A 26,251-nucleotide genomic window follows, 5' to 3' on the forward strand; every position below is an offset into this window, starting at 1 on the left:
CTTGCCAGTCGTGAAACAGATACAAGATAGCCAAATTAAGAGTATCTAAGATAGTATCCGGTACATTTATTTCCGATACTGCCCACACTCTAAAAAAATGGTTTACGCCATTTGGGGCTTGTCTTGTCCCCAAACAATAATCGTCATCTGCCTTGTTTGCTTTTCCTCTCTTGAAAACTCCGCGCTCGCTATTTCCCGGTCTGGAATGCTGTGTCAAGTTGATAACGCGCAAACCGTTCGTGACTAGGAAGTACCGGGCTCGCGGCGTTAAAGAAAAGAAATGCGCGCAAGCCAGATGATTATTGTTTGGAGACAAAATACCACCCAAAGGGCGTAAACTTCTTTTAGAGTGCAGCACCGTCCGAAAGTTACGACGATGAAAACTAAGAGTGAGTCAATTTTTATTAGGTTACACCTATTTTCCGGTTGCCGGAATTGGAAGGACACGTTTTTCTTGTTATAAAATCGGGTGAGTGTAAGATTTGGCCACGCACACTTTTCTTTTTTTTCCTACGGATCTACATAAATTGGCTGCGCGTTAGATCCTGGAGAGTGCTTGAATCGGGTAAACACTGCCAAATAAAGTAGCTCTGCATTTCTTTTAATTCGTCATACCGGATAATTCGATAAATTCCGATGGTCACACGTTGAGGTTGGATTAATGAAATTTGACTATAAATTGGCATGTCGACGGTAGGTACCGTTAGGTCCATTGTTAAAGCGCACACAGAGGCAGCTGGCTCGCATCTTGCGGATGCTGTAGTTGCTGGTGCCTGTGGAAGTGCTGTCAATGCAGTATACGGGAAAGAGCGTTACCGTTCCTCAAACGAACTTTGAAGGAAGATAGTTTTAGCGTAGACAAATATGGTTTTAGTATGGGGTGATAGTGTACTTTTCGTGCAGGAGGCTGTTCATGATATGCTTTAAATTTCGCATACCGAGTGCACACAAGGGATTTCATTTATTCGCCAAAACTTGCCGCAGCGCAATCAAAGCCGGGAGCGCATCGTATTTGTGGAACTTCAATGTATGGGGCCATTCATTGAAGTTGTTCGTCAGCACCAGTGCGTGTCTCGTTTTTTTCTTTGTGGGTCGTCCTGTGTGTTCGCGCTGAATTTTTTTTTTCATCTGGAATTGTGCTTTCCATGTCTGCCGATCCGCGGCGAAATCAGTACGTCTGTCGTCCATGTGCTCCGAGGTATCCCGATCTCAGAAACCATGCATATGGCATATCGCGCCTATTGCTCAACTTTGCCGATAGGTGGCACAGCCATCCCGGAATTTTCTCTCGTTAGGCCTCGATGTGTTTGATTTCAGCGACAAGCGATCTCGAATGATCCGCAAGGTTATTCATAATACTCTGTTGTCGAAGCGGCTTGAAATTAAGGCCGTTTACAGTCATATGCTACGAATGAATTCTCCAAAAGCAACGCCAAATTCAATTGAAAGCGTGCGGCCGGGACCGCCGCCATACGTAAACCACGCATGCACAAATAAAATGAACAATGACACAGTTAACGTGCCTTAAATTGCTATGGTACCATTATTACTTTTATATAGCACCTTTAGTTTTAGTGAAGCGGCCGCTTAAATGCTGCGCAACTAACAGGGATGTCGTACAATTCATCCTGTTTCCAGATTGTTCAGATGCTCCTTCGCAAGCATGCTGTAAAAGGGGAAGGAAACACGCCAGAGCGTATCGCGAGGACCGCATCGGCAGTGCGAACAATGGATCGACGCCCATTTGCGTAACCAATTTTTTTCCTGATTTTACCGAAGAGGGGGGGGGGGGGGGGGAGAGGCTGTGCAGGCCGCACATTAACAAAGAAATTTCGGGGGGGAGGGGGCTACGTCAGGTGTCCGGTGCGCCACTTCTTGGCTACGCCACAGCCGACGCTCGTGGCTTGCGAACGCGCAAGCGCGCTCTCCGTCGGGCTCTTACACGGCACATGTATCTTCCGACTGCGCTTCAGCGAAGGCGTTTGTTGACGTGGCGCTCGCTTGGCCAGGCAGCTCGAATTGTGCTGAGTAATGGCACCCGTGGGCCGTAGAGCGCACGCCTTTGCACGGCCGCCATGGAACAGGCGTCCTCGCGTGCGTGTCGTGTGCAACGCCGGCTTCACTTGCACGCAACGCAAGCGGCTGTTCCGCAAGCGCCCACCGCGCGCTCATGGCGCGCTATCCGAAGAGTCTCCGAGGCCCACAAGAAAGGACGGTGCACTACGTGCCTTTCCTCCGAACTGAGTGTTATCGAAAAGTGACTTCCTGCTGCACGACATAGTGATAAGGTATTTGCAGAAAAGCAGCCTTGGCCCATGCGCCCCGCTACGTATTTGGTAAGTCAGCCGTTGCTTCTCCTATCACAAATCATTTGTGTTTCGCGTGGATAAAATTAAGCTTGTGCTCAACCAACGATTTGTTTACGCAGTTAACTATGTCGTGTACATAGACAACGTACGAGGTCTATGAGATGATCACAGAACATAGGTTTCCGCCGAGTTCTGCGTTTTCCAATCGAAGCCACCTCGTTAAGGTAAATTGTGGAAGTTCGGGAGTCGTTGTAGAAATCTGCGTCGCCGTCCTGGGATCCCGGCTGTCTTGAACACATAGACGAGTACCGATTAATACTTGCACGCCGCGACCCATGACCATGATCTCGTCGACTTTCGCACAAACCTCTGCGACTGCTAAGTATGTCGTTCTGCCCTAGGAAAAATACTGATAGAAATATTTTATTGGTTTCTGTAGGTTTAACAGGAACCTGGCAACGTTTAACGTTAGAACGCTATCTAGTGAGGCGAGTCTAGCAGTGTTATTGGAGGAATTAGAGGGTAGTAAATGGTATATAATAGGGCTCAGTGAGGTTAGGAGGACAAAAGAAGCATATACAGTGCTAAAAAGCGGGCATGTACTGTGTTACCGGGGCTTAGCGGAGAGACGAGAACTAGGAGTCGGATTCCTGATTAATAAGGAAATAGCTGGTAACATACAGGAATTCTATAGCATTAACGAGAGGGTGGCAGGTCTTGTGAAACTTAATAAGAGGTACAAATTGAAGGTGGTAGAAGTCTATGCCCCTACATGCAGTCATGATGACCAGGAAGTCGAAAGCTTTTATGAAGACGTGAAATCGGCGATGGGTAAAGTCAAAACAAAATACACTATACTGATGGGCGACTTCAATGCCAGGGTAGGCAAGAAGCAGGCTGGAGACAAGTCAGTGGGGGAATATGGCATAGGCTCTAGGAATAGCAGAGGAGAATTATTAGTAGAGTTTGCAGAACAGAATAATATGCGGATAATGAACACCTTTTTCCGCAAGCGGGTTAGTCGAAAGTGGACGTGGAGGAGCCCGAATGGTGAGACTAGAAATGAAATCGACTTCATACTCTGCGCGAACCCTGGCATCATACAATATGTAGATGTGCTCGGCAAGGTACGCTGTAGTGACCATAGGATGGTAAGAACTCGAATTAGCCTAGACTTGAGGAGGGAACGGAAGAAACTGGTACACAAGAAGCCAATCAATGAGTTAGCGGTAAGAGGGAAACTAGAGGAATTCCGGATCAAGCTACAGAACAGGTATTCGGCTTTAACTCAGGAAGAGGACCTTAGTGTTGAAGCAATGAACGACTATCTCATGGGCACCATTAGGGAGTGCGCAGTAGAAGTCGGTGGTAACGCCGTTAGACAGGAAACCAGTAAGCTATCGCAGGAGACGAAAGATCTGATCAAGAAACGCCAATGTATGAAAGCCTCTAACCCTACAGCTAGAATAGAACTGGCAGAACTTTCTAAGTTAATCAACAAGCGTAAGACAGCGGACATCAGGAACTATAATATGGATAGAATTGAACAGGCTCTCAGGAACGGAGGAAGCCTAAAAACAGTGAAGAAGAAAGTAGGAATAGGCAAGAATCAGATGTATGCGTTAAGAGACAAAGCCGGCAATATCGTTACTAATATGGATGAGATAGTTCAAGTGGCTGAGGAGTTCTATAGAGATTTATACAGTACCAGTGGCACCCACGACGATAGTGGAAGAGAGAATAGCCTAGAGGAATTCGAAATCCCACAGGTAACGCCAGAAGAAGTAAAGAAAGCCTTAGGAGCTATGCAAAGGGGGAAGGCAGCTGGGGAGGATCAGGTAACAGCAGATTTGTTGAAGGATGGTGGTCAGATTGTTCTAGAGAAACTGGCCACCCTGTATACGCAATGCCTCATAACCTCGAGCGTACCGGAATCTTGGAAGAACGCTAACATAATCCTAATCCATAAGAAAGGGGACGCCAAAGACTTGAAAAATTATAGACCGATCAGCTTACTGTCCGTTGCCTACAAAGTATTTACTAAGGTAATCGCAAATAGAATCAGGAACACCTTAGACTTCTGTAAACCAAAGGACCAGGCAGGATTCCGTAAAGGCTACTCAACAATAGACCATATTCACACTATCAATCAAGTGATAGAGAAATGTGCAGAATATAACCAACCCTTATATATAGCTTTCATTGATTACGAGAAAGCGTTTGATTCAGTCGAAACCTCAGCAATCATGGAGGCATTACGGAATCAGGGTGTAGATGAGCCATATGTAAAGATACTGGAAGATATCTATAGCGGCTCCACAGCCACCGTAGTCCTCCACAAAGAAAGCAACAAAATCCCTATAAAGAAAGGCGTCAGACAGGGAGATACGATATCTCCAATGCTATTCACAGCATGTTTACAGGAGTTATTGAGAGGCCTGGAGTGGGAAGAATTGGGGATAAACGTTGATGGAGAATACCTTAGCAACTTGCGATTCGCTGATGATATTGCCTTGCTTAGTAACTCAGGAGACCAATTGCAATGCATGCTCACTGACCTGGAGAGGCAAAGCAGAAGAGTGGGTCTAAAAATTAATCTGCAGAAAACTAAAGTAATGTTTAACAGTCTCGGAAGAGAGCAGCAGTTTACAATAGGTAGCGAGGCACTGGAAGTGATAAGGGAATACGTCTACTTAGGGCAGGTAGTGACCGCGGATCCGGATCATGAAACTGAAATAATCAGAAGAATAAGAATGGGCTGGAGTGCGTTTGGCAGGCATTCTCAGATGATGAACGGCAGGTTGCCATTATCCCTCAAAAGAAGAGTGTATAATAGCTTTGTCTTACCAGTACTCACCTACGGGGCAGAAACCTGGAGGCTTACGAAAAGGGTTCTACTTAAATTGAGGACGACGCAACGAACTATGGAAAGAAGAATGATGGGTGTAACGTTAATGGATAAGAAAAGAGCAGATTGCGTGAGGCAACAAACGCGGGTAAACGACATCTTAGTTGAAATCAAGAAAGAGAACTGGGCATGGGCCGGACATGTAATGAGGAGGGAAGATAACCGATGGTCACTAAGGGTTACGGACTGGATTCCAAGGGAAGGGATGCGTAGCAGGGGGCGGCAGAAAGTTAGGTGGGCGGATGACATTAAGACGTTTGCAGGGACAACATGGCCACAATTAGTACATGACCGGGGTAGTTGGAGAAGTATGGGAGAGGCCTTTGCCCTGCAGTGGGCGTAACTAGGCTGATGATGATGAATCTTACTGGATTATGAAGCGGTAAACCTGAAACGCCAATAAAGCTGATAGCCTGTATTGTTATATTGTGTTATGCAATATGCCTGATACACTAACAAAACTGACAGCCTGTATTGGTTTATTAGCTTACAGGTGTATTGGTGTATAGATGGAGCGCTGTGTACCAAAGTGGCTTGTTCTACAAAGGTGCCTTATTTGTTCATTCTAAAGCGAATCTGTCTACGTCAAGTCTCCTGGACTTTGCTGATCGTGGTTGCTGCTGCTGTCTTGCCAAAAAGCTCACACACAGGACGACAACACTTATACAACGAGTCGCGGCCTATATATATATATATATATATATATATATATATATATATATATATATATATATATATATATATATATATATATATATATATATGTGTGTGTGTGTGTGTGTGTGTGTGTGTGTGTGTGTGTGTGTGTGTGTGTGTGTGTGTGTGTGTGTGTGCCACGTAGCTGGACAGGACAAATGTATTGTGCCGTCGCTTGGAGATATTCAAACAATTTTATTTCCACTCCACCTAATTACATAAGTCTTATATAATCAAACAACTTCTCAAATATTATAGTTAGACGAAAAGTGTAAATGAGAAAATTGTTTAGCGACATGAAAAACTCCCGATACCACTTTCTGTTCCTCAATACGTGCTACAGAAAAGTGTTTTCCCGAGCGTGAAAGAAGCCTGCGAATACACGCAAAGTGCCTCGAGTGGCCAGTGGCGCGGCAGTCTTGCATGCATTTTGCGTGCGCGCACATAACGCCTTCTGCGCACAAATAGCCAGCAGCGATGCGAGATCGGGGATTCCCTGAAACGCGGAGCGCGCAGAACAGCCGCTTGAACTTGCGCCGTGCCGCAAGATGGGTTAGGAGCAGCAATGAACGTTTATTGTGTGAAACAGCGAGAAAGTTGTTTCTTCGGCATAGGTGGGCGCCTCTCTCAGTCCAGAAAGCCGTCGGCTAAAGCCACGGCCCGGGCCCGGTCCTCCAGACTTCGGTGATCCTCCAGGCTCTGCATGTGCCGTTAACACTGCCTCCCACGTTTCTTCGGTGGCTTGTCTACAGACTTTAGGCGAAACCTGATTGTGGCTTCATGGATGACGTTTGTGAATGTTTATCATCAGAGTGTTGAACTTGCTTTCACCTTTGCGCATCCTTCTTGCTATGTCATCACCACCCCTCATCACATCTTTATGTCCCCGTTCCCCCTCCCCCTGTGCAGAGTAGCAGGCTAGAGCACCTTAGCTCAAGCCGACCTCTCTGCCTTCTTTCAATTAAATTATCTCTCTCTATCTCTCGATGGCTTGTGGTGGGTCTAAAGCTTCGTCTTGTTTTTCTCCCGGTATGGGTGTACTAACACCACGTGTTGAAGGGTCAAAAAGAAAGAGATAGAGAGATAGAGAGAGACAGGCAGGGTGTCGTGCAAGCACGAGTCGGTCGGCTCTAAATGTAAGATAAAGATCCCCTCCGTACACGTTTGTGCCCAAAAGCGGAGGCGGTACGAGGATGAAGAAGCTTTAATACGAGAAAATTAGCCAGGAAAGGAATGTCGTTTGCAGGCGCTGGTCGAGGCTGTAGGGGAGGGCCTCTGGAGTGGGGAGTGTAGCTATAGCCTACTCTCACTGTCGCTTCCGCCGTTTCATTTGGTTCTATATCGGCTGCTATTAAACCCTTTTTAATGTTATCGCGGTGGAAAGCTCCCCATGAACGGTGCTTCGCAACTGCCTGTGTATAAACAAATTGTCCTTCGGTACCTTGTGAGGGGCCCTTCAAAGGGAGGGAGTAAAATGCAACAGAAACGTATACGGTTACCAGCTTGGCAGCACCAGCCATGAAACACACCCACTTTCTAAAGGGTATGCACAAAAATCACGAGCCATTCTACCTTGTGAAGGTGGTTGACCAGCCAAGCTTTTAGCAGACGACATGGAGGTGACACAGTTTTGAACTAAGGTATGAACTCATTTATGGTCTTGATGGGTGGTCATCGTGACGAAAGGCACACACACTGATTTATTGTCTTGGTCGATGTTCATTATTTCACTCTCAACTGCAATCACGTTCTTTGATAATGTCAAATCGATGCACGTACGCCGCTGAGTGGTCGGTTGGGCCGGATCGATGTGGCATCGCAAGGGATACGTCTGCTACACAGAAGGCGCAAACCGCTCCCTTTTCGGTACCGACACATCCCCATTGAAATCACCGACAACGACAACAGGGGTAGTGTCGATCATCACAGTTAATTCACGCAAAGTGGGTAGCCATGAACCTTACGGGACTATTAATCATTGCATTTTTTGCTTGCTTACGGGGGTATAAGTTATTGATGATGACAGCTTTTTACACGCTGTTCTGTATGTTGTATTCGTGATTAGAAAGAATTTAAGCACTGTTCGCTTCCCTTTTCTGAGTGCTTGTAGCCTCTACCTTACGAGGCTATGAGTCATTGTATCTTTTGCTTGCTTACGGAAACATGAATGCTTACGGGGGTATGAGCCATTGATGATGATAGTTTTTGTTCACGGAGAACAAAAATGCATGTAACCCTAGCCACATACAGCTTCGCTGTAAAATATCCATCCATCCATCCATCCATCCATCCATCCATCCGTCCGCCCATCCGTTCGTCCGTCCACCCACCCTTCCACCTAGCGGTTAATCCATCTACCTAATCTACGCGCGCTGGAACCTCTCTAGATTTGGGTCTTAGTGTCGTACAGCCTTTCGAACACTCCAGTGCAACCAGTTGTGTATACGGGAGTTTCAATGCAGAGCTCAATGTGGCGGGTTCAAACCGGGCCGCAGTGACCGCCATTTTAATGAGCGCGAAATACAAAGGTGCTCGTGTACTTTCTAATTTTAGGTGCACGGTAAAGAACCCCAGGACATCAAAACCAATCAGGAGTCCCCCATTACGGCGTGCCTCACAATCCTATCGTGGTTTTGTAATGTGAAACCATGGAATTTAATGTAATTATTTATACGTTTCCATAGAGCACCTCATATAATCAATTGCCGCGCTTTGTATTCAACTTCGAAGAATTCAAACGGCCGACAGTTGAAACAGACAACGACAATACAACAACTACAAAGTCGATCCGGCCGTAGTAGGTTGTCTCATACCATATAGGCACCAAACCAAACCAAGCTGGGCGAGTTGGTAATTGGTGCGAAAAAAGAAAACGGAGAATACAGGAAGTTCTTTTTTTTTTTTGTTAACTTCCTGTGCCTTCCGTCCTTTGCGCACACTGCATGCAGTTTGACAGTGAAAACAAAGCAACTGTGAAATTTCCTTTCAAACAATACATATATGGAGGTGACATCCTCCTACATAGAATGAAACCTGTATTAGTAAGCTAGTCGCCATAGTTCTCAGTTTCTTGTCTCAAACTGGGGCTATTCACGGGAGCCGCTCCTGTGGTGCAGTTTTATTGGACAGACAACGCGCGAATTTACGGCGAACTATAGCATGCAGGTGACGCAATTCGATAGCAAACACGCGCACGAGCGACTGCATGAACAATCTTAATCGCAGAACGGCTTGCATACGAACGAGACGCTAACATACAGAACGGCAGATCGGCCGAGCATGGCACTCATTCGCGTCGCGGTAGTGGCAGCGCCGCATGCAGACGGAGATACGTATATACATGACCAAACTACATCGGCGACCTACTCTCGAATCGCTCTCAAGCAGCATATATGCAGAAAAAGATACAGCTTCTCATGTCGAACCTCTGCAGCTAGCTGTACCGCTTCCATAACAACCAGTTGGTTTGTGCAGGAAGGGACGTTACCACAGCATTCAAGCTAGAGAAACACAGGAATGCGCGATAGGAAATGGCGCGGCGGTCTAACAGCTGTGTGACGGAATGAGACGGGCGGGGAGGAAGAGCTAAAAATAGAAAGAAGCGAGCACAACAGGAAGCGATATCAGGTCTTTCATATAGCGTGCAATTCGGCCAAACCGTGGGGACTGGCAACTGCAGCTGGAAACACGCACATCGCTCTGGCAGCTCCGGAAAATGGCTCTCCCCAAGTACAAGGTATGCGTCTTTTCTGTAGAGGCACATATACTGACTGTCTTCCTGGAGCGCTTCATCAAAGAGAGAGAGGAGAGAGACAGATTTAGAGTATACTTTAAGGGAGAGGTTTGCCACTCGGTATGCCCATAGCATGTGCTATTCCAGATACATATGATGACAAACCAAATGATCATCACAGTTCACAGCACAGATACACAACATGCACAAAACACAACGCTCAACTGAAGTGTCTCTACAAGGAAACTCAAAAGTGCCTTCATTGCGCGAGATGCAAAGACAGCTGCTGTAATGCATGGGCCAAGAACGTGTCTTAGTTCAAAGGGCGGCAGTTGGTGAATGTTGCACGAGTGCGGACATTAAGGCCGTTCTTTGTAGTGTGCGGAATGATAAATTTTAAGGTTTACGGGATACTTAAAAAGTGGCCTGTGGTAGATATCGTAATTCTTGTATTTGAGCTTTATTATTCGAGGAGGACATCTTAGTTGAAATCAAGAAAAAGAAATGGGGCATGGGCAGGGCATGTAATGAGGAGGGAAGATAACCGGTGGTCATTAAGGGCTACGGACTGGATTCCAAGAGAATGGAAGCGTAGCAAGGGGCTGCAGAAAGTTAGGCGGGCGGATGAGATTAAGAAGTTTGCAGGGACAACATGGCCACGATTAGCATATGACCGGGGTAGTGGAGAAGTATGGGAGAGGCCTTTGCCCTGCAGTGGGCGTAGCCAGGCTGATGATGAGGATGATTCGAGGAGGCAGACATTACTAGCACGATAAATCAAAACACATATTAAAATAAATAAAGATACTAATTAACTTATTCATTAATTGCTTTACGGTGCATATTGAAATTGTCGAATTGTAGCCGGCGAGTTTGCAAGACATATCCACATTTCCAGGATAACATATCAGTTTGGAGACATTATTTCCCAAAGTGTGGGTCGAAATACATTTGCGTTCCAGTTACTTTTGTGTTTCAATGCATAATGAGCGTTTTGTTAAAAAAGTAAGTGGGACAACAGTGCCTTCTTACGGCGAGTTTGATGGCACATGTCTCGAAACTGGTGTCATTCTGGGAATTCATTCCAAGAGGATACGCCTTGCAAACTCACCGGCCACAATTCGTAAACTGCAATATGTTCCGTAAAGTAATTAATTAAGAAGTTAAGCAGTGAATTCTTGTTAAATAGCTGAGTATGTGTTTTGGTTTTCCGTGTAAGGTAGTGCCCTCATCTCGCAATAATCCAGCTGGAATTATGTTACCTGCAACTGGGCGATTTTTAAAAAAATTACGTAAGGCTTAAAAATGATCACCGCGCCATATAGCCATTTCTACTGCTTCTAGAGATGTGCTGGGGCACGACAGTGTTCTCTAGGTGATTGCGCAATGGAACAACAACTGGCACCTGAATATTCTCATGGAAAACAAATACATACTTTCAAAAAGCTCATAATTTATTTTTTTTTTAATGCGAACCTTGATATGCGTTCTCCCGTGGGCATATCAAGGACGACGTTTAGACATATCCACGTACCAACCGTAATTCCCACGCTGTTTGAACACTCATACTTGCAGCGCCCGTAACTAATGGCCGCCAGAGTTCCACATAAGTGTAACCGCGGTATAATAATACTGGATATAACGAAATAATGGATATAACAATGTACGTGAACGTCCCATTTAAATACCCGTAGAGATTCATATTGCAGTACCTGTAACAACCGTGCGTATCTGCACGGTCGCGCTCTCACCCAATGTAGTGGGCCAATCCTGGAGCAAGTGCAATAGCAAACTTGGTTGATCTCGGATATGGTTTAATGAAAACCTGGCCGATCCATTAGACAGTGTAATCCGTAGTCGCGCATATATGTCCCGTGCGCCGCGTGGTGAACACGTAATCACTATAAAGCGCAAAACACGGTGCAGAAAATGTACAGTTGTTTAAAACACTCAACTAGCCACTTCACGAAACTTCACGTTGGACCAGCGTAATTTTTTTTTTTGCCATAAAGTATCCTATACGAAAATTACTACAGTAAAACCTCGGTAACAGCGAAGTTGACAGGACAGACAGGATTACTTTGGTATATCCATTAATTCATTATATTTATTATTACATGTACTGCAATATGAATCTCTACGGGTATTTAAATGGGACGTTCACATGCATTGTTATATCCAGTATTGTTATACCGCGGTATGCAGCTCTGGCGGCTATTGTTTACGGGCGCTGCAAGTATATACGAGTGTTCCACCAGCGTGGTAATGATGGTTTGTACTTGTATTTGTCTAAACATCGACCTTCTGACTTCAAAGGTCTTTGCGACTTTGAAGCTGCTCACTTCTTGCAAAAGTGTAGTCTCATAAATTCGGCAATGCGCGATGACTGTGCGCGTGCGCAGGGTCTTTCTGCCTCCCTGCGTTTAGTAAAACGTGATCGCTTCAGATTTAGGCCTATAAAATCAGCTTTAGCGTTGTGAATAACGGGGCAAGAACATCTGAAGCTACAGGCGCAGAAGGTTAGACAAATGCATCTACTAACCATCATTCCCATAAGGGCTGAAGGATGGCAGCGACAGACCTATAGTTATAGGTCCATAGGACAAAGGATCGCATTCCGATGTCACCTCGTTGGGCTCCATGCCGGAAAACTCGCATGGAATGCCTCGCGCGAACTGGCAAGATTGCAGGCTCGCAAAAAAAAAAAAAAAAAAGAGTGAGAAGGAAAAAATTTGTGAAACCAAAAAACCAAGAAATATAAATTTTATGCTATTTAACACCAGGAGTATTTATTTAAAACGATGAAAAGCATTTTTGTACCTTCCCTGCCTCGAGTATTGGCGCCCCAGGTTTGTAATGGTTGCGATAAATGCATTGTTTTATATAAGTACTTCTTCAGTAGCAACTGATTCATTTTAAGCTCGTAAAAGGAGTAGTGAATGTGCCGTGTACATGTAAACAAGCGCAAAAGCCACGCAGAGCTGCTCTTTCTACTTTTGTCACTTGCAATGAAGCTAAAGAGCAGACGACGGGCAGCGTTGTGGAATGCACGGGGTTATTTTTTTGTCGCAATCCGGCATGTGCTGTAGCACATGAGAGCTCTACTGAACCAGCCATCAAAATACAAAAGTCATTGTTTATACCGAGAATTGCGCGTTTCAGAGGCACGATTTTTTGAGCGGGATTATTTTAAATCGCGGAGGCAATCGGCTGTCGCGCTTCGGTCATCTGTGCGGGGCCTCGCCTTTTTTCTAAATTTGTATCCGACTATAGCTATAGTTATAATAGTTATAACTAATTATAGTTAAAAATATATCCCCAAAGTTGCGGCGCCAGATCGCAAAGCGCACAAAAATTTTGCTGGCGTCTATTCTTGTTAGTTAAATTGTTTCATCGGCGTTACTATTCGTTGCATGCTTTCGAAGGGTCGAACCACGGACTCATAGCAAGCTTGAAGAAATTGTCATGCGCCAAAATGGCCCCAATACAGGAGAATGGCTGAAAATCCGTGACGTCACGCTAAGCAACCGGAGCTCAGGGCCGGGATAATGTGTAACGATCCTATATTTCAAACGCAATTTATTTTCGCGCTTCGTTAGCGGCGCTTCCAGCCGCATTGTCAACGGGACCAGCACGCTGTGAACGGTGGATGATAAGGCTCTTGATTCACACTGCCATCATGACCCATACCGTCAGCGTCACCGTCACGTCACCGTGACGTCACCGTGACGTCACCGCCACGTCACCGCCACGTCACCGGCGTCGGTCGTGAGAGATGTTTCCAAGCCGATTTCTCCTTGCAAAATGGGATGACGTCGGCGTTAAGAGCATCGGTCAACGTCATCCTCGTTGCGCTCTTGAGGAGAAACCGGCGAGGAAACGTCTCATTACGGGCGACGGTGACGTGACGGTGACGGGGCGGGACGGGGGCGTGTAACAACTGTGTGAATAAGGCCTAAGAGTGACATAGAATCGATCCGAACAAATCGCTACAAAATCACGCTCCTGATTTCTTCATGAAATCGACCGCTTCCCTCCTTCCCTACCCTCCCTCCTCCCCAAGAAGAAAAGAAGAAATTGAAGAGGAAAATTCATCGCTGATTTTTTTCTGTAATAAAATTATTATAATATTCCAAAGTAATATAGAGTATTGAAGGCGTACGTTCCTGCTGTAAACTGAAATATTGCTGCTCATGTGCTTGCCGATACGACAGTTGCTCGCATTAAAGGAAAAAGTGTGCTTCGACCGGAAGGACGAGAGAAGTTGTGCTCTGGTTATTTTGCTTCTTTCTTTTTCTTCTCGTTTTCAGGTTCAGCTGCATAGCCATCTGGACTCATGCATGCGTCACGCGACGATATGGGAGCTGGCACAGTTGAGTAACCATTCACCGGCGCATGGGTCGGCGGAGAGGACGGGAATTCTCATTTCAGAAGTGAAGTTGCTTTCATTTGCGCCCCGCCTGCGTCTGTGTGATCTGCACAACGTGACCACGTCGAGCTCTCGTGCTTGATATCTGTGCTCAAGCTTTATATACAGTTAAGCATTTCCAGCTGAGAATTGGATGCACCGCCAACGCGGTTCCAATGAGCACAGGGTGTACGCAGAACCTAACCTAAACTAACCTAGCCTTACCTAACTTAAGTATCCCTTCCTTCCTATCCCCTCCCTGTTCACTTTTCTCACATTTTAATGCGAATCGTTTTTCGCCTCTTGCCAGGTACGTTGCGATATGTTCCCGTATTGCCTCGTTTGAGGACTCTTCAATGAAAACAACCACGTGCCTGACGCTGTGTTTTGAACCAAGGTCCCTCAGCGCAAGGACTGCATTTTCTAGTTAACATTACAGAATCATACGAGGCGCCGATAGAGTAGCAACTTTACCACATTCCTTCCCACGTGTAAATTAACGCCTTGAGGAGGTTGGCGTGGGCGTTACGCCAGAACATTTTGCTTCCCAAGTGCGAGTACGCTCCAACGCTGAACCTGAGCCGAATTCACCAACCTATCCTCTGACTAATTAAGGACGTGGAAAGCTCAATTGCCTTACTCAGGTTCACTTCGAAATATTTCGTTTCGCAGGCTAGACTGTGAAACGAAATATTTCGAAGTGAAGACTGTGAAACGAAATATATGCCAGAGGTAACGTTTATTATTTATTTGTTTCCTTGAATACCTTCAAGGCTCGAAGGCTTTAGAGAAGGGAGAGGGTAATATGTATACAATACGAGAACAAAACAATGCGGCTACCCCAATGCAACTGCATCGGCCAATTCGGCGATAGAGACCTGTTTACAAATAGGTAGGTAGCCTTGAGTGTCAAAGCTGTAACATCACTTACAGATCGTAATGTACAACGCGAAAAAGGACTCGGAGAAGAAAAAATAGTAATTTTACTTTTACTGCATGGTTGTCTTACTGCAGCTGGGGTTGTTAAAGTCGCTCTTAGCACACTAATATATAAAAAAGCCATTGAATATGTATGCCGCACAAGAATAGCGAAGTGAGCGACATGTAATATGTTCGTAATGTGCAATGAGAAAAGAGGCGAAGAAAACGAAATGCTCGCGTCTCATCCAACCTTATCCTTGTCCCTGTTCTTTTTTAAGGCTGCATGAGTACATTATCTCAAACCGTTCTTTAATGTTGCGCAGGAGATTGGTTCATGCTGATTGACTGAATGACTGCCCTCTTACTATTCATGACATGATCTGAACAGACAGAAAAGCTTGGACCTGGGGTACAAGAGCGTGGAAGATGTCCGAGAAAAGACAAGACCAAAAGAGGCCACCACACTCGCCAATTACCTGAAGGAAATCTTGGTCTTCCTCAAGGTCGTAGTGTAAGACTTGTTGTTTGACTAGTTGGTATGGGTCCCTCTGGGAAGAAATGGCGAAACAAAATGAAACACATAAGGCTAAACGACAGGATAGGCACCATTATATTTTCTGAAGGCAGTGCAACACCTATATGCGTATTAGCCACAGCGCATGCGCACCGTATACAAACGTTCGAACTCCCCATTACGATACCACATGGAAAACATAACCGAGGTACGGTATCTCACACGCGCACAAAGATATCGATCTCTCATTAACCCATTTCTAAGGTAAAATCTGCGATGAGAAAATAAGATTGCTTGAGGTACCTGTCCTGTGGTCTATTCGTATGGTGTCTATAGTGTCTTCTCTTGTGCCATTTCGAATTCTCCCTTTGTGAACTTAGTGATTAAACTCTTTCTTGAAGCTTGCCGATTTTAGGTAATGTTTTGGAAGTAGTGTGAGGTCTAGAGGTAAGCGAATATTCGATATTCGATAGTCCCTTTTTCTCGAATATTTGTATTAGACTCGCTCCACAATTTCGCTATTCGAACTACCCATTATTAGATCCCAAATCAAGTTAGATTCCTACAGTTTTTAGAACAACTTTCTCTTTCAAATGCAACATACTTCATTAAAATTTGTTAAGCGGTTGTCTCACGAGAGTATTTCTGTGTTTCACATGTACTTGAATATGGAAATGGGAACTCGTCCCGAACTAGAGCTGCCGCTTAAAAAAAGAAAAAGCATCTACAGACTGGCGTTGTATCTTGAGTAATTTTAAATTCCGCCGTAATGTCAAGTTGGTCATGTTGTCACTCCCCATAGGCTCACAAGGTGGCTATACGTCTTGTAGCCGATTGGCCCGATCGCAAACTTAGTGAAATTTCAAAGTATCTGTGAATAGCACACTTGTTCGCATAAAATGGTATTTCACCGGAGGAAAAAGACGCCTTTTTGTGCAGTCCAGCTGCGAACGCTTTGGCCCGGCAGTGTTTTCGTCCACTTTCGTTTCCCTCTAGCTTATCATTTCTATGCTATGCCCATAAAATACAGGTGACGTAAGAACACTTGCCAGTACTGTAACTTGCTGCATGACATTCTGTATACAATATCTATAGGGAAATCAGAGTTGTGTCTAGCGCGAACGTTTCTGTTCAGCTCATTAAGAACATAGTAATATAGCAGCGAAAAAAAAAACAAAAAAGAAAGGAAGTAAGGAAGGAGGGGAGAAAGAAAGAAAGAAAGAAAGAAAGGATGATTTCAGATTTTAAGAGCGTTCCGTTTTGCCTGCTTGAACTGTCTTGTTTCCAATAAATCTTCGTTTTAAAGGCAGTGCCTGCATACTGGCCCTTCTTTCCTCGTCAGATTCCTATCTTCTTTCTTTTATTTTGCGCTGCTGTATTATGAACACACTCCGACTCTCCACTCCCTCTTAGGGAGCACCTTCTAAATAGGGCGTTCCCTTCTCCGACGCAGAGGCGACCGGGAGGCCCTGGAGCGCGTGGCGTACGAGGCGGCCATCGACCAGGCGACCATGGGCGTGCTGTACAGCGAGATGTTTCTGTGTCCTCAGATTTTCGCCTCCTCGAGCACCATACTGCGATGGCAAGGGATGCCGGAGAGCATGACCAGCACCAGGCAGGCACTGGACGCGGCGCTATCGGGACTGCGCAAGGCTGAGCTGGAGACGGGCGCCAAGTTCAGGTTCATCCTGTCTTGCCTTCGCGGAACGCCCGGTTAGTTGCGCCTTGGCCATGAGAGATGTCTAGGTAGAGTTCAGCCCTATTTTTTCATGCTGTCGCAGGCTTCCTCATATTGTCGGACGCTTTACACTACATGTACCTTTTTGTTTAACATAGTGGTGGCTTAACGGCCATGACGTTCTGCTGCCGAGCAGAACGTCACAGGTCTCAGAGGTAAACTCACCGCGGTAGCTTCATTCTGATGAGGGTGGAACGCAAAAATGCGTTCGTGTATCGAAAGTCAGACCCCATCTCAAAGCAGGTGCGTTTCTTTGGGACGTAACGCCCTATAATTTCGATTTTAAACACATGTAAGCACACGCGCACACTAACGCAGAACCACTTTAACTCACTCAGTAACAATAATTAAAAAAAAGGGGAGGGATAACGATGCAGGTCCTAAGCAATGTGGGAATCGATATTATGCAAAACGTTTTGCGGCTACATGTCTATATCTAGCGCCTCTTTCGGGATTGCACGAAGTGTTAACATAGGTGGCAGAGTGAGTCCGAGTAAGGCGATTGCAGTTGTGTGTGCGATGAAAACGATGCGTTGGACGACAACGGCAAGAAGACGGCACGTCGACATAGGAATTACAACGACAGCAATGGCGGCTCAAGCATGTCTCAACCCTTTACGCATTCCCGCAGCTCTACGTTCGTTCGCTTCTCACAGCTCCCGCGACAATGACAAAAGCGCACTGTCTTGCAGAGTGGGCGCCCGAGGTTCTGGAGCTCTGCCGTGAGTACAGCGGCCGAGGCGTGGTCGGCATCGACGTCTGTGGCGTCGTCCTCCCCGTCCAAGGGCAGTCGGCGTGGGTGCACCCTAATGCTAGCGAGTACGGCGAAGAGGTCACCGACCCCCTGATCACCAACACTTTCCAGGCGAGTTCACGTATAAACCACATATCGTTATGTTGGTTTACTTGGACACTTGACGAAGGGCAGCACAAAGGAAGTATTACAGGAAGATTGAGGCTTGGGTTGACTTGCTAATGTTCGCACATAGGCGTAAATTTTTATCTCAAAATTGAAAACAAGAAAACTTGAAGGCACGCCTGCGCTACTTTCAACAATCACTACCATTTGACGTTTCCTTGCTGCGCTTTTTTTTTTAAAGAAGAAACATGATCCACTGAGCCGTTGCAGAGGGAAAATATTTGTGGTTCATATGTATGTGAATAAACATGTAATGCCCAAACGCCGTTCCACACCAAGGAAAAGTGGAACAAATTGATCACTGTCATTTCTGGCCAATAAGAACATTTGCACAAAAAAAGTAAATGCTAATTTATAGGGTAAGCCGCACAGTACCTAATTGATAATTCGTTCGTTAAACTATCCGCAGCTGAAACTTAACTCCAGCCATACCTCTGTGTATCAGAAACGCAACTATGTGTGATGGACTTATCAGCACTTCGAGGCATCAAACTCAGCGTATCATATATAATACGTTGGACATAAGAGGGATAAGTTGGGCTAAAACTGGCAGTATACTAAGAATCCCCCGTTAAACCCCCTTGCTTTGTCAGATGGAGGAAAGCTAGGGCAGCTGAAAAATGCGCTGTCCCCTATAGTGAGAGTTCAGATCTCAGCCGACCAGCATCCTCCATACAAGCGCCTCAAGCAAGGCCTTCAACACCACGAGGGTGAAGGAGCTAGATTTTGGATTTGAGGCGGAAGCCATTTTCCGAACGAGTTCCAGCCACCATAATGCAGCGGGAGCGGCTCGCCGTGCCAGAACACAGCATGTGAGCACGCCACAGTCGCCTTCGCAATCGGCGATGAGGTTCTTCGAAACTCCACAACACTCTTTCCCTGTCGCTGGGAGAAAACGATCACTGGTGGGCACTATGTCGGGAGAATGAGAGTGTACCCAAATGACGTCTGTTAAATCACATTGCTCCTTGCCTCGACGCAGCGTGCTGTCTCTTGGGGCGTGCACCGTACCGTGCACGCGGCTGAGGCGGGACCTCCGGTCACCGTGCTGCGTGCCGTTCGAGAACTCCATGCCGAACGCATCGGCCACGGCTACCGGGCAGTCGCTCACGGTGGCGACGCCTACCGGCAAGCGTTGGCGGCGGGGGTCCACTTTGAGTGCTGCCCGACCAGCAGCTACCTCACCGGTGCCGTAGATCGCAACGCTGCGGAGCACCCCATACTGAGGTATGGCAAGCACACGCCTACACGCTTGTCTCTCTCAATAGTAGGTGTTTGTGCGGGAGAGGCAAGCTTGGCTAATGAATGCTTGAATCATACCGGTTGGTTGGTTGATTGATTTTCGCTCCGGTGAATGGGTCAAGAATATAATAAAACTTTGAATATGAGGTGAAACGAAATAAGTGACAGGACACTAGGAAATTAAATTGTGCCATACAGATATGTTCGTTGAATAACCAGTAACAGTTACGAAACCCTGCTTCGAATTTCGATGTTAAGGGATTATAGGATTAAATGTATATGCTTCCTGTGGGCGCATACGCAGAAGTTCTATAGAATATTCAAGCCCCTTAAACTTCGTAAAGTAGTGCCACGCTTTGAAGGATGCCGCCTCCTCCTTGCGCGCTCTGGCCGAGGCCGACGCCGTGTCGCTATTGGCTTAATGGCGTCATGTGGGCCCTCGCGCCGTGCTTCAGCGCCATTTTTGCTCGAGAAGCGTCTACGGAGTGGCGAGGAGCGCATGTTGGCGCCGTTGCTACGCTCGAGCAGTGTAGGCGACGCCACGCTAGAGGAGGGAGCGTGAAAGAGAGGAGAAACGAGGAGGAGTGAAGGCGGAGGAGGAGAGTGTCGCTACTTTACGAAGTTTAAGGGGTTTTATAGAATAGTTGATTGATGCGCCACCAGTGAATGACGAAGGGAAACTCTGCTCTGCGTCGTCACCTATAAACCAGGTGTTCGTAGCTGAATATGAGGGTAAGCTATAGAGAAAAGGTGCTCAATGTAAATGCCGTTTCTTCATTTTGCTTGCTGCGTATTTCCCTAAAGAACCTTTTCTTTTGTTTCATGTTGTGCTGCTCGTGGCGATTTGTGTCTGATTCTGACGCCCATAGCTCACGTGACAACCAACTGATAAAAAAATGCTTGCATAATGGTTCTTTCTTTCTTTATTGTTTCCTCAGACACAATCTAAGAGGGGGCCAAGGCTAAAGGCGACAGAGCACCTGACAAGGGCCCCGGCCCCCTTGCACAATATACGCAGACAAAATACAACAACAAAGTTCAGTCAGACAGACGTCATAGGTTCAGATAGTGGGCAATATTAAAAAGAGGGCTAGTCACTGCTCGAATATAAAGTCAGCAAATAATTGGTACAAAATATTTACATACGCAACCTAAAGTCTACAACATAAATACAGAACACAGCAATTCAGTTACCAGTCAGCACGTTCAACAACATCATTCATAGCCGGGGCACTCATCACAAGAACCAAGACACAGAAACCGAGCACAATTTCACAGCCGTGTATCAAAATTGCAGTAGCTGAGAGGAGCATGGCAAGGGAGAACAAAGCACACTTTTTGAGGTAATTTACAGTAATGAAAACATAATGTCACTGTTCACAAGAAACTTCCTACAGTATTTCTTAAATGTTTGTACACCTTCATTAAAGTCTACTTGCATATGTTTTTTGTTTAGATCATTGGTTATTTGAAAAGATAATGCTTGCCTTCCATAGTTGGTTCTAACTTGCCGCATTTTTCGTCTTGGGTGTCGGGTACTGTATGAACTTGAGTTGGGCACTGCGGAAATATGTAACTTGTATTTATTGATCCATTGCAATAGCTTAAAGTAGTACACCTGGTCAGCCTTCAACATGTTATATTTGGTAAATAATGGCTGTGTTCTCAGTAACTGCTTGTTGCCTTTAAAATTTTCCAGTATGCGCAAAATTTGCTTTTGTAATACATTAAGTTTGTAGCAATTAGTAGCTGTTGTTGTTCCCCAAGTCAAGATTCCATAGCTCATTCTAGAGTAAACCAATGAATAGTATAGTGCCTGCTTTAAACGTTTGGGTATTAGATGTTGTACTTTGTAAATGCACCCAATGGTGCGAGACAGGCTTGATTTTAGTTGAATAACGTAAGTATTCCATGAGACGTTGTGGTTAAACCAGACACCTAAAAACTTTTGTTCAGTAACCTGTTCCAGCAAGCGTCCTTCAAATCTAATGTTAACCGGGTAGCAGTCATGTTTCTTAATTGGCTTAAAAATGACTTATGGCTTATATAAGCGCATATAGTATATCCACCAGCTTTCGCTTGGAAAGGCATGGTGTTTCATTGTAAAGTGAAGTCTGACGTAATAGGACAATTACCATTGCGCATGAAGGAAAGGCCCAGACAAGTTGCAGCTAAGTGCAACTTTTTTTCCCCCCTAAATTTCCACTTTCTCGTCTTTTGGCGTGATGCGTTTTCAATGTCGGCTTCTACGCTTAGTTTAAGCCATAGGGGCGAACACCACCTTTGACGGCCGAATACGCATATCGACGTCAAATCGGACTCAGGCATTTCTCGCATAAGGTTATCTACTCTACACTTTCCCGTTCGCTTTTCACTTGTCAGTGATAGCAAATAGTGCTCAGTAGACTTGCGGTATGTTGTCACCGCGTCGCGATAGACTCAGATTCCAGGATACGGTCGCTCCGAAAATTCTGTAACGCCACTTCTGGCAGACCGCGCGGAAGAAGAACGGTACAGGCCCTTCTCGTTCTCTGTACCCAGGGCTGATGGAGGCTGTACAGTTGCTGTCAGGCTTAACCAGAACAAGGAATACACTTCTCTAGCGAACTGCTTAAAATGAACAAAGCTCGATGCAACGAGCAAACATCGATTAGTCAACTTTAGAAACAAGACGCGTTAAAGGGACACTAAGAATAAGCACTCGTTCAACTTAGCGCTGATAAAGTAGTCTGAAAAAGCCGTGTTTTGTAAATTTCGCGTTAATGCTTGTTGGTTATAATAGAAGAGAAAATGGATATGAAAGTTTTATTTCTCGAATTTCGCTCCTAAAGTCAATTGCTGGTGCGTCAGTACGACGCCAGGAATTTTTAGGTACTACAACAAACTTTATTGTGGCTGAGTGAAAGTTGGCGCATCATAACTGTAGTCGTTTTTTCGCCACAAAACCCCAACTAACTAACTAACTAACTAACTAACTAACTAACTAACTAAACGAAAGTTCGTGATAACTGCGAAGTTTAGCATTTAGCTCTTTTAGAATATAAGCATGTGTGGTCTTGCCAGCAGTGGCGTAGCAACAGGGGGGGGGGGGGGGGTTGCGGGGGGCTGTGGGCCCCGGGTGCAAGGGGCCAGGGGGGGGGGGGGAGGTGTCATATACGTCTGAAGACACCTCTCTTTTCGCCGGCTACACCCGGGGGGGGGGGGGGGCGGTCTGTGACAGAAGACCTATGGGCCCCGGGTGCCAGACGACCTAGCTACGCCACTGCTTGCCAGTGCAGGAAATTCCAGACGACACGAGAACTTCGTTCGTTACTGTTTGTTTCCCGGCTTACAAAGCCACTTCTCGTGGCAAATGACTTATTTTTGGTGTTGCATGTAGTGGGGCAACATGCTATAGTACAGCTGAAATATTTTTTTTTTTCTCTTCAGTGTCCGTTAAGGCTATAGCATTCAGGGCACCCATACCAGAAGTATACCCAGCGCCTTCCACAGGAGAAGCAGAAATGCGTTTATAATGTGTGTTCGAATTAGGTGTATTCCGGCTACCGATCATACACGCAGGGCGCGTCCGTGTAAGATTCGATGTGCGATTGTTGAAGGTTCGCGCACAAGTGCGTCCTTCGCGACGATACGCAGGCTTCGACGTGACGGCGCAAGCTTCTCTCTGAACACCGACAACCCGACCCTCACGCACACGACGTTGGACGACGAGTACCGGCTGGCGCTGAAGCTGGGACTGACGCCCGACGACCTGCTGCAATGCGTGAGTGCGCTTGCCATGTGAAACCTTGCGGCCATTGTAGTCGAGAGTGCGCTCCATCTTTCCTCGGTAGCCATCTTCTTGAAAATCTGTTTATTGAGTCGTGGCATTCGAAGCAACACCTCGAGGTATAAGAATCACCGTATAGAGTGGCGGTCTATGACATCGGTCACCTGCAATTCTTTAACATGCAATTATGTTAGTGCAGCAAGTACATAAGGGCCTTTGCACTTCGCCTCCGCTGGAGTGATGCCGCCCCTGTCGGGAATCGAACCCGCCGTAATCCGTGAGCTGTCGATTCTTGATGTGCCGCAATACCTACTTGATGAACTGTAATGAAAATACTTACAATTCCCTTCCCAACATTTTGTGCTTCCTTTCTAATACCTTCAGTTACAGCAGGGTCCCATAGGCATGTTAACAAATCTTTATATTTTTCGTCATAGCCGCGTAAATAAGATTTCGCAAGTAGAATTTGGAATTGGCGACGTAGAACCCACAGGCATATGTCGTGCAAGTTGTAGCTTTTCTTTTTGTTCCTTTCTCTCCTTCTCCTGCCTCACACGTGCATTTAACGGTATATGTTTTTGTATTCATTTTTGTTTGTCTACTAACAGAATCGATCGGCCATATCCGCATGTTTTCTACCTGACGACGAGAAATGGGAACTGCAGGAAAAGTTCAACCGACTCACCTGTCCAGACTCAGCGAACGCCTAGGATGACTTTGTTCGCTGTGTGTGATGAAAACAGTAAATAAAAAACATCATAAGAACCCAACTAACAAAGACACCATGGACAACACAGAGGAAATTGCATGTACTTACTAATTGAATTAAAATAATGATAAATTAGTGGAATTGAAAGTAGATGGAAAAACTTGCCGCAGGTGGAGAGCGATCCCACGTCTTCGCATTATGCGTGAGATGCTCTACCAATTCAGCTGGCGCCATCTTCTCATCCACTTTTTGGGGTATTTATGTGTTACTACTAAAACTAACCCTGGGAGTGTTAGCCAGCGCTAACACTTACAAGCCTTCGCGGCGGATTAGTATTCTTTCAGAACTTTGCCCAGTTTGTGGTATATCTATATTTAACCTCGTTCACGCTCAACTTTGGTTACTGGATATTCCATGGTCTTGTGCATGGAGCATTTGGCTGCTGTGCTAAGGGAACCGGGTTTCAATAACCAAACGTATGGCCAGTCACTGGGTATGTGACAATAGGTAAGTGCTGCTCTTTAATTTGACCCTCTTTCACGCCAACTGGGGTCACTGGATATGTCCTTAAAGGGGCTCTGAACCACTCCTCATGCTTGGTGAAATAACATAGTCCGCGGGAAGCACACCCTGCTGTGAACATCTCAGCCAAGTTTTGCTGTTGCACGCGGAGCTCGCAAGCGGATCGCGAAGTCACATTTCTCTCAAACACTCTCCTTTCAACAGAAGCCTGCTCCTCATTCTCTTCTGGACGCTTTATTTCGTAATGAAGCGGACTCCCGTACACGGATGCTATTGGTAGCTGCGGTCGGCTACGTAGCGTAGATACTGCGGCCGCCGCAGGGTGCCTCCACGAGTCCACTAGATAAGCGCACTGTGGCTAGCTGAAGACAACCGCGTTTGTACGTTTAGCGCTTCGTAGGCACCAAAATTGGAAGTCTTGGAAGTCCACGTTATCCAAATGAAACTCGAACTGCGCGCCACGGTGACATTTAGAAGGCGGAGCGTTGTGGGCACGCCCCACTCCGCCGTAGCCTTCGCAGTGCAAGGCATTGAATGGGGAATGGGAGCACGGCGGAGGCCGTGTTTAATTCCCAATAACTCCGCTTCTGCTGAATGCAATGAAGTACTTTTTTTTGCGGCAAAGTATTTCTGAAATAACGTACTTTCACTTCAGATGCCTTTCTCCGCTTCGATAAAAAGTGGTTCAAGGTCCCCTTTAACTTTTCCCTAAAATTTGTTTAGTTCTAGGCCGAATCGAACCCGCGCCATGCACACACACACACACGAGAAGAAAGGAAACAGAAGGGAACAGTAGTCATATCATAAGATGCCAACGAACAAAGATACTATAAGCACAGCATAGGGGAAGTTACTTATAATCATTAATTGAATTAAAGAAATTATAAATGATGGAAATGAAGGTAGATGAAAAACAACTGGCCGCAGGTGGGATACGAACCCACGTTTTCGCATTACGCGTGCCATGGTCTTACCAACTGAGCTACCGCGGCGCTGCTTTCCCATCCACTTTCTGGGGTATTTGAGTTTATCTACTGGAACCCTTGGAATGTTAGCCAGCGCCATCACTCACTAACCTTGGTAGGCTTTGGCGGCGGATGAACACGCTTTTTGCCGCAGGAGTCATGTCTACGTGAACTTTATTGGGTGCAGGCAACTGGTAAATAAACCGACACATGCTACCTGAAGGCATCAAAGCAGCCGGACTCGAAACGCTCGCTATGTACTGAACGAGAAGAAAGGAAACCGAAGGGGCCGACTTTTACAGCGAAGCTGTATACGGCTAGCCAATTCTTTCGTCTGTCTGTCGCCTGTACGCCGAAAACACCTCTCGCGCAATCCCATGCGCGTGCGCGAAAAAAAAAGAGAGAGAGAGAGAGGCGCGCGATTGGCTGCGCCAGTGATGTCGTTTCTCTCCGTCGCAGACGAGCACGCGCGCGCAGCAGGTTCTCCCCGGCTCTGAAATGGCTAGGCCACGCGTCATATGTACTACTGATGAGCAGGCAGCTTTCTATCAGCAACGCCGCGAGTAGAACCGGGAACGAGCTCGTCTACACCGTGCCGATGCTGCAGCCCGGGCACAAGAACAGGCTCGTGCAGCCCAGCGCAAGCAGCAACTGCGTACCGAGGATCTGGCAGCCTACCAAGACGTCATTTAATGAACCTTTGGGATTAACTCAGTGATAAACACCGCGGCCGCATGTTTCAGCTTCACTGGCTCACTGGATCAGTACGGAGTGCTTGGGGCACAGATCATGTGATACCACAGTTTCGCTAGCCAACCACTTTCACAGCCTGTATTGGAGCCCAACTTTAGATGCGGAAGCATTTCTGTGCCTACCCAACGAAAAAACCCGTCCGCCC

General features: G+C 46.2%; 1 protein-coding gene across 2 annotated transcripts; it reads left to right on the forward strand.

The window, feature by feature from the left end:
• Nucleotides 1-1,993: 1,993 nt before the first annotated feature.
• Nucleotides 1,994-23,922, forward strand: LOC142560334 (adenosine deaminase-like). Of its 2 annotated transcripts, none has more exons than XM_075672342.1 (8): nt 1,994-2,336; nt 13,957-14,018; nt 15,364-15,486; nt 16,943-17,202; nt 17,920-18,092; nt 19,129-19,373; nt 23,025-23,151; nt 23,766-23,922. In XM_075672342.1, exons 1-8 carry the CDS (start codon nt 2,316-2,318, stop codon nt 23,865-23,867), a joined length of 1,113 nt encoding a protein of 370 aa, XP_075528457.1. In that variant the 5' UTR covers nt 1,994-2,315; the 3' UTR covers nt 23,868-23,922. The 2 variants fall into 2 exon arrangements, with proteins under 2 accessions (XP_075528457.1, XP_075528456.1); XM_075672341.1 differs by lacking the exon at nt 1,994-2,336 and adding an exon at nt 9,529-9,649.
• Nucleotides 23,923-26,251: the final 2,329 nt, after the last annotated feature.

Source organism: Dermacentor variabilis, chromosome 10 (genome assembly GCF_050947875.1).
Source record: "Dermacentor variabilis isolate Ectoservices chromosome 10, ASM5094787v1, whole genome shotgun sequence".
NCBI lineage: Eukaryota > Metazoa > Arthropoda > Arachnida > Ixodida > Ixodidae > Dermacentor > Dermacentor variabilis.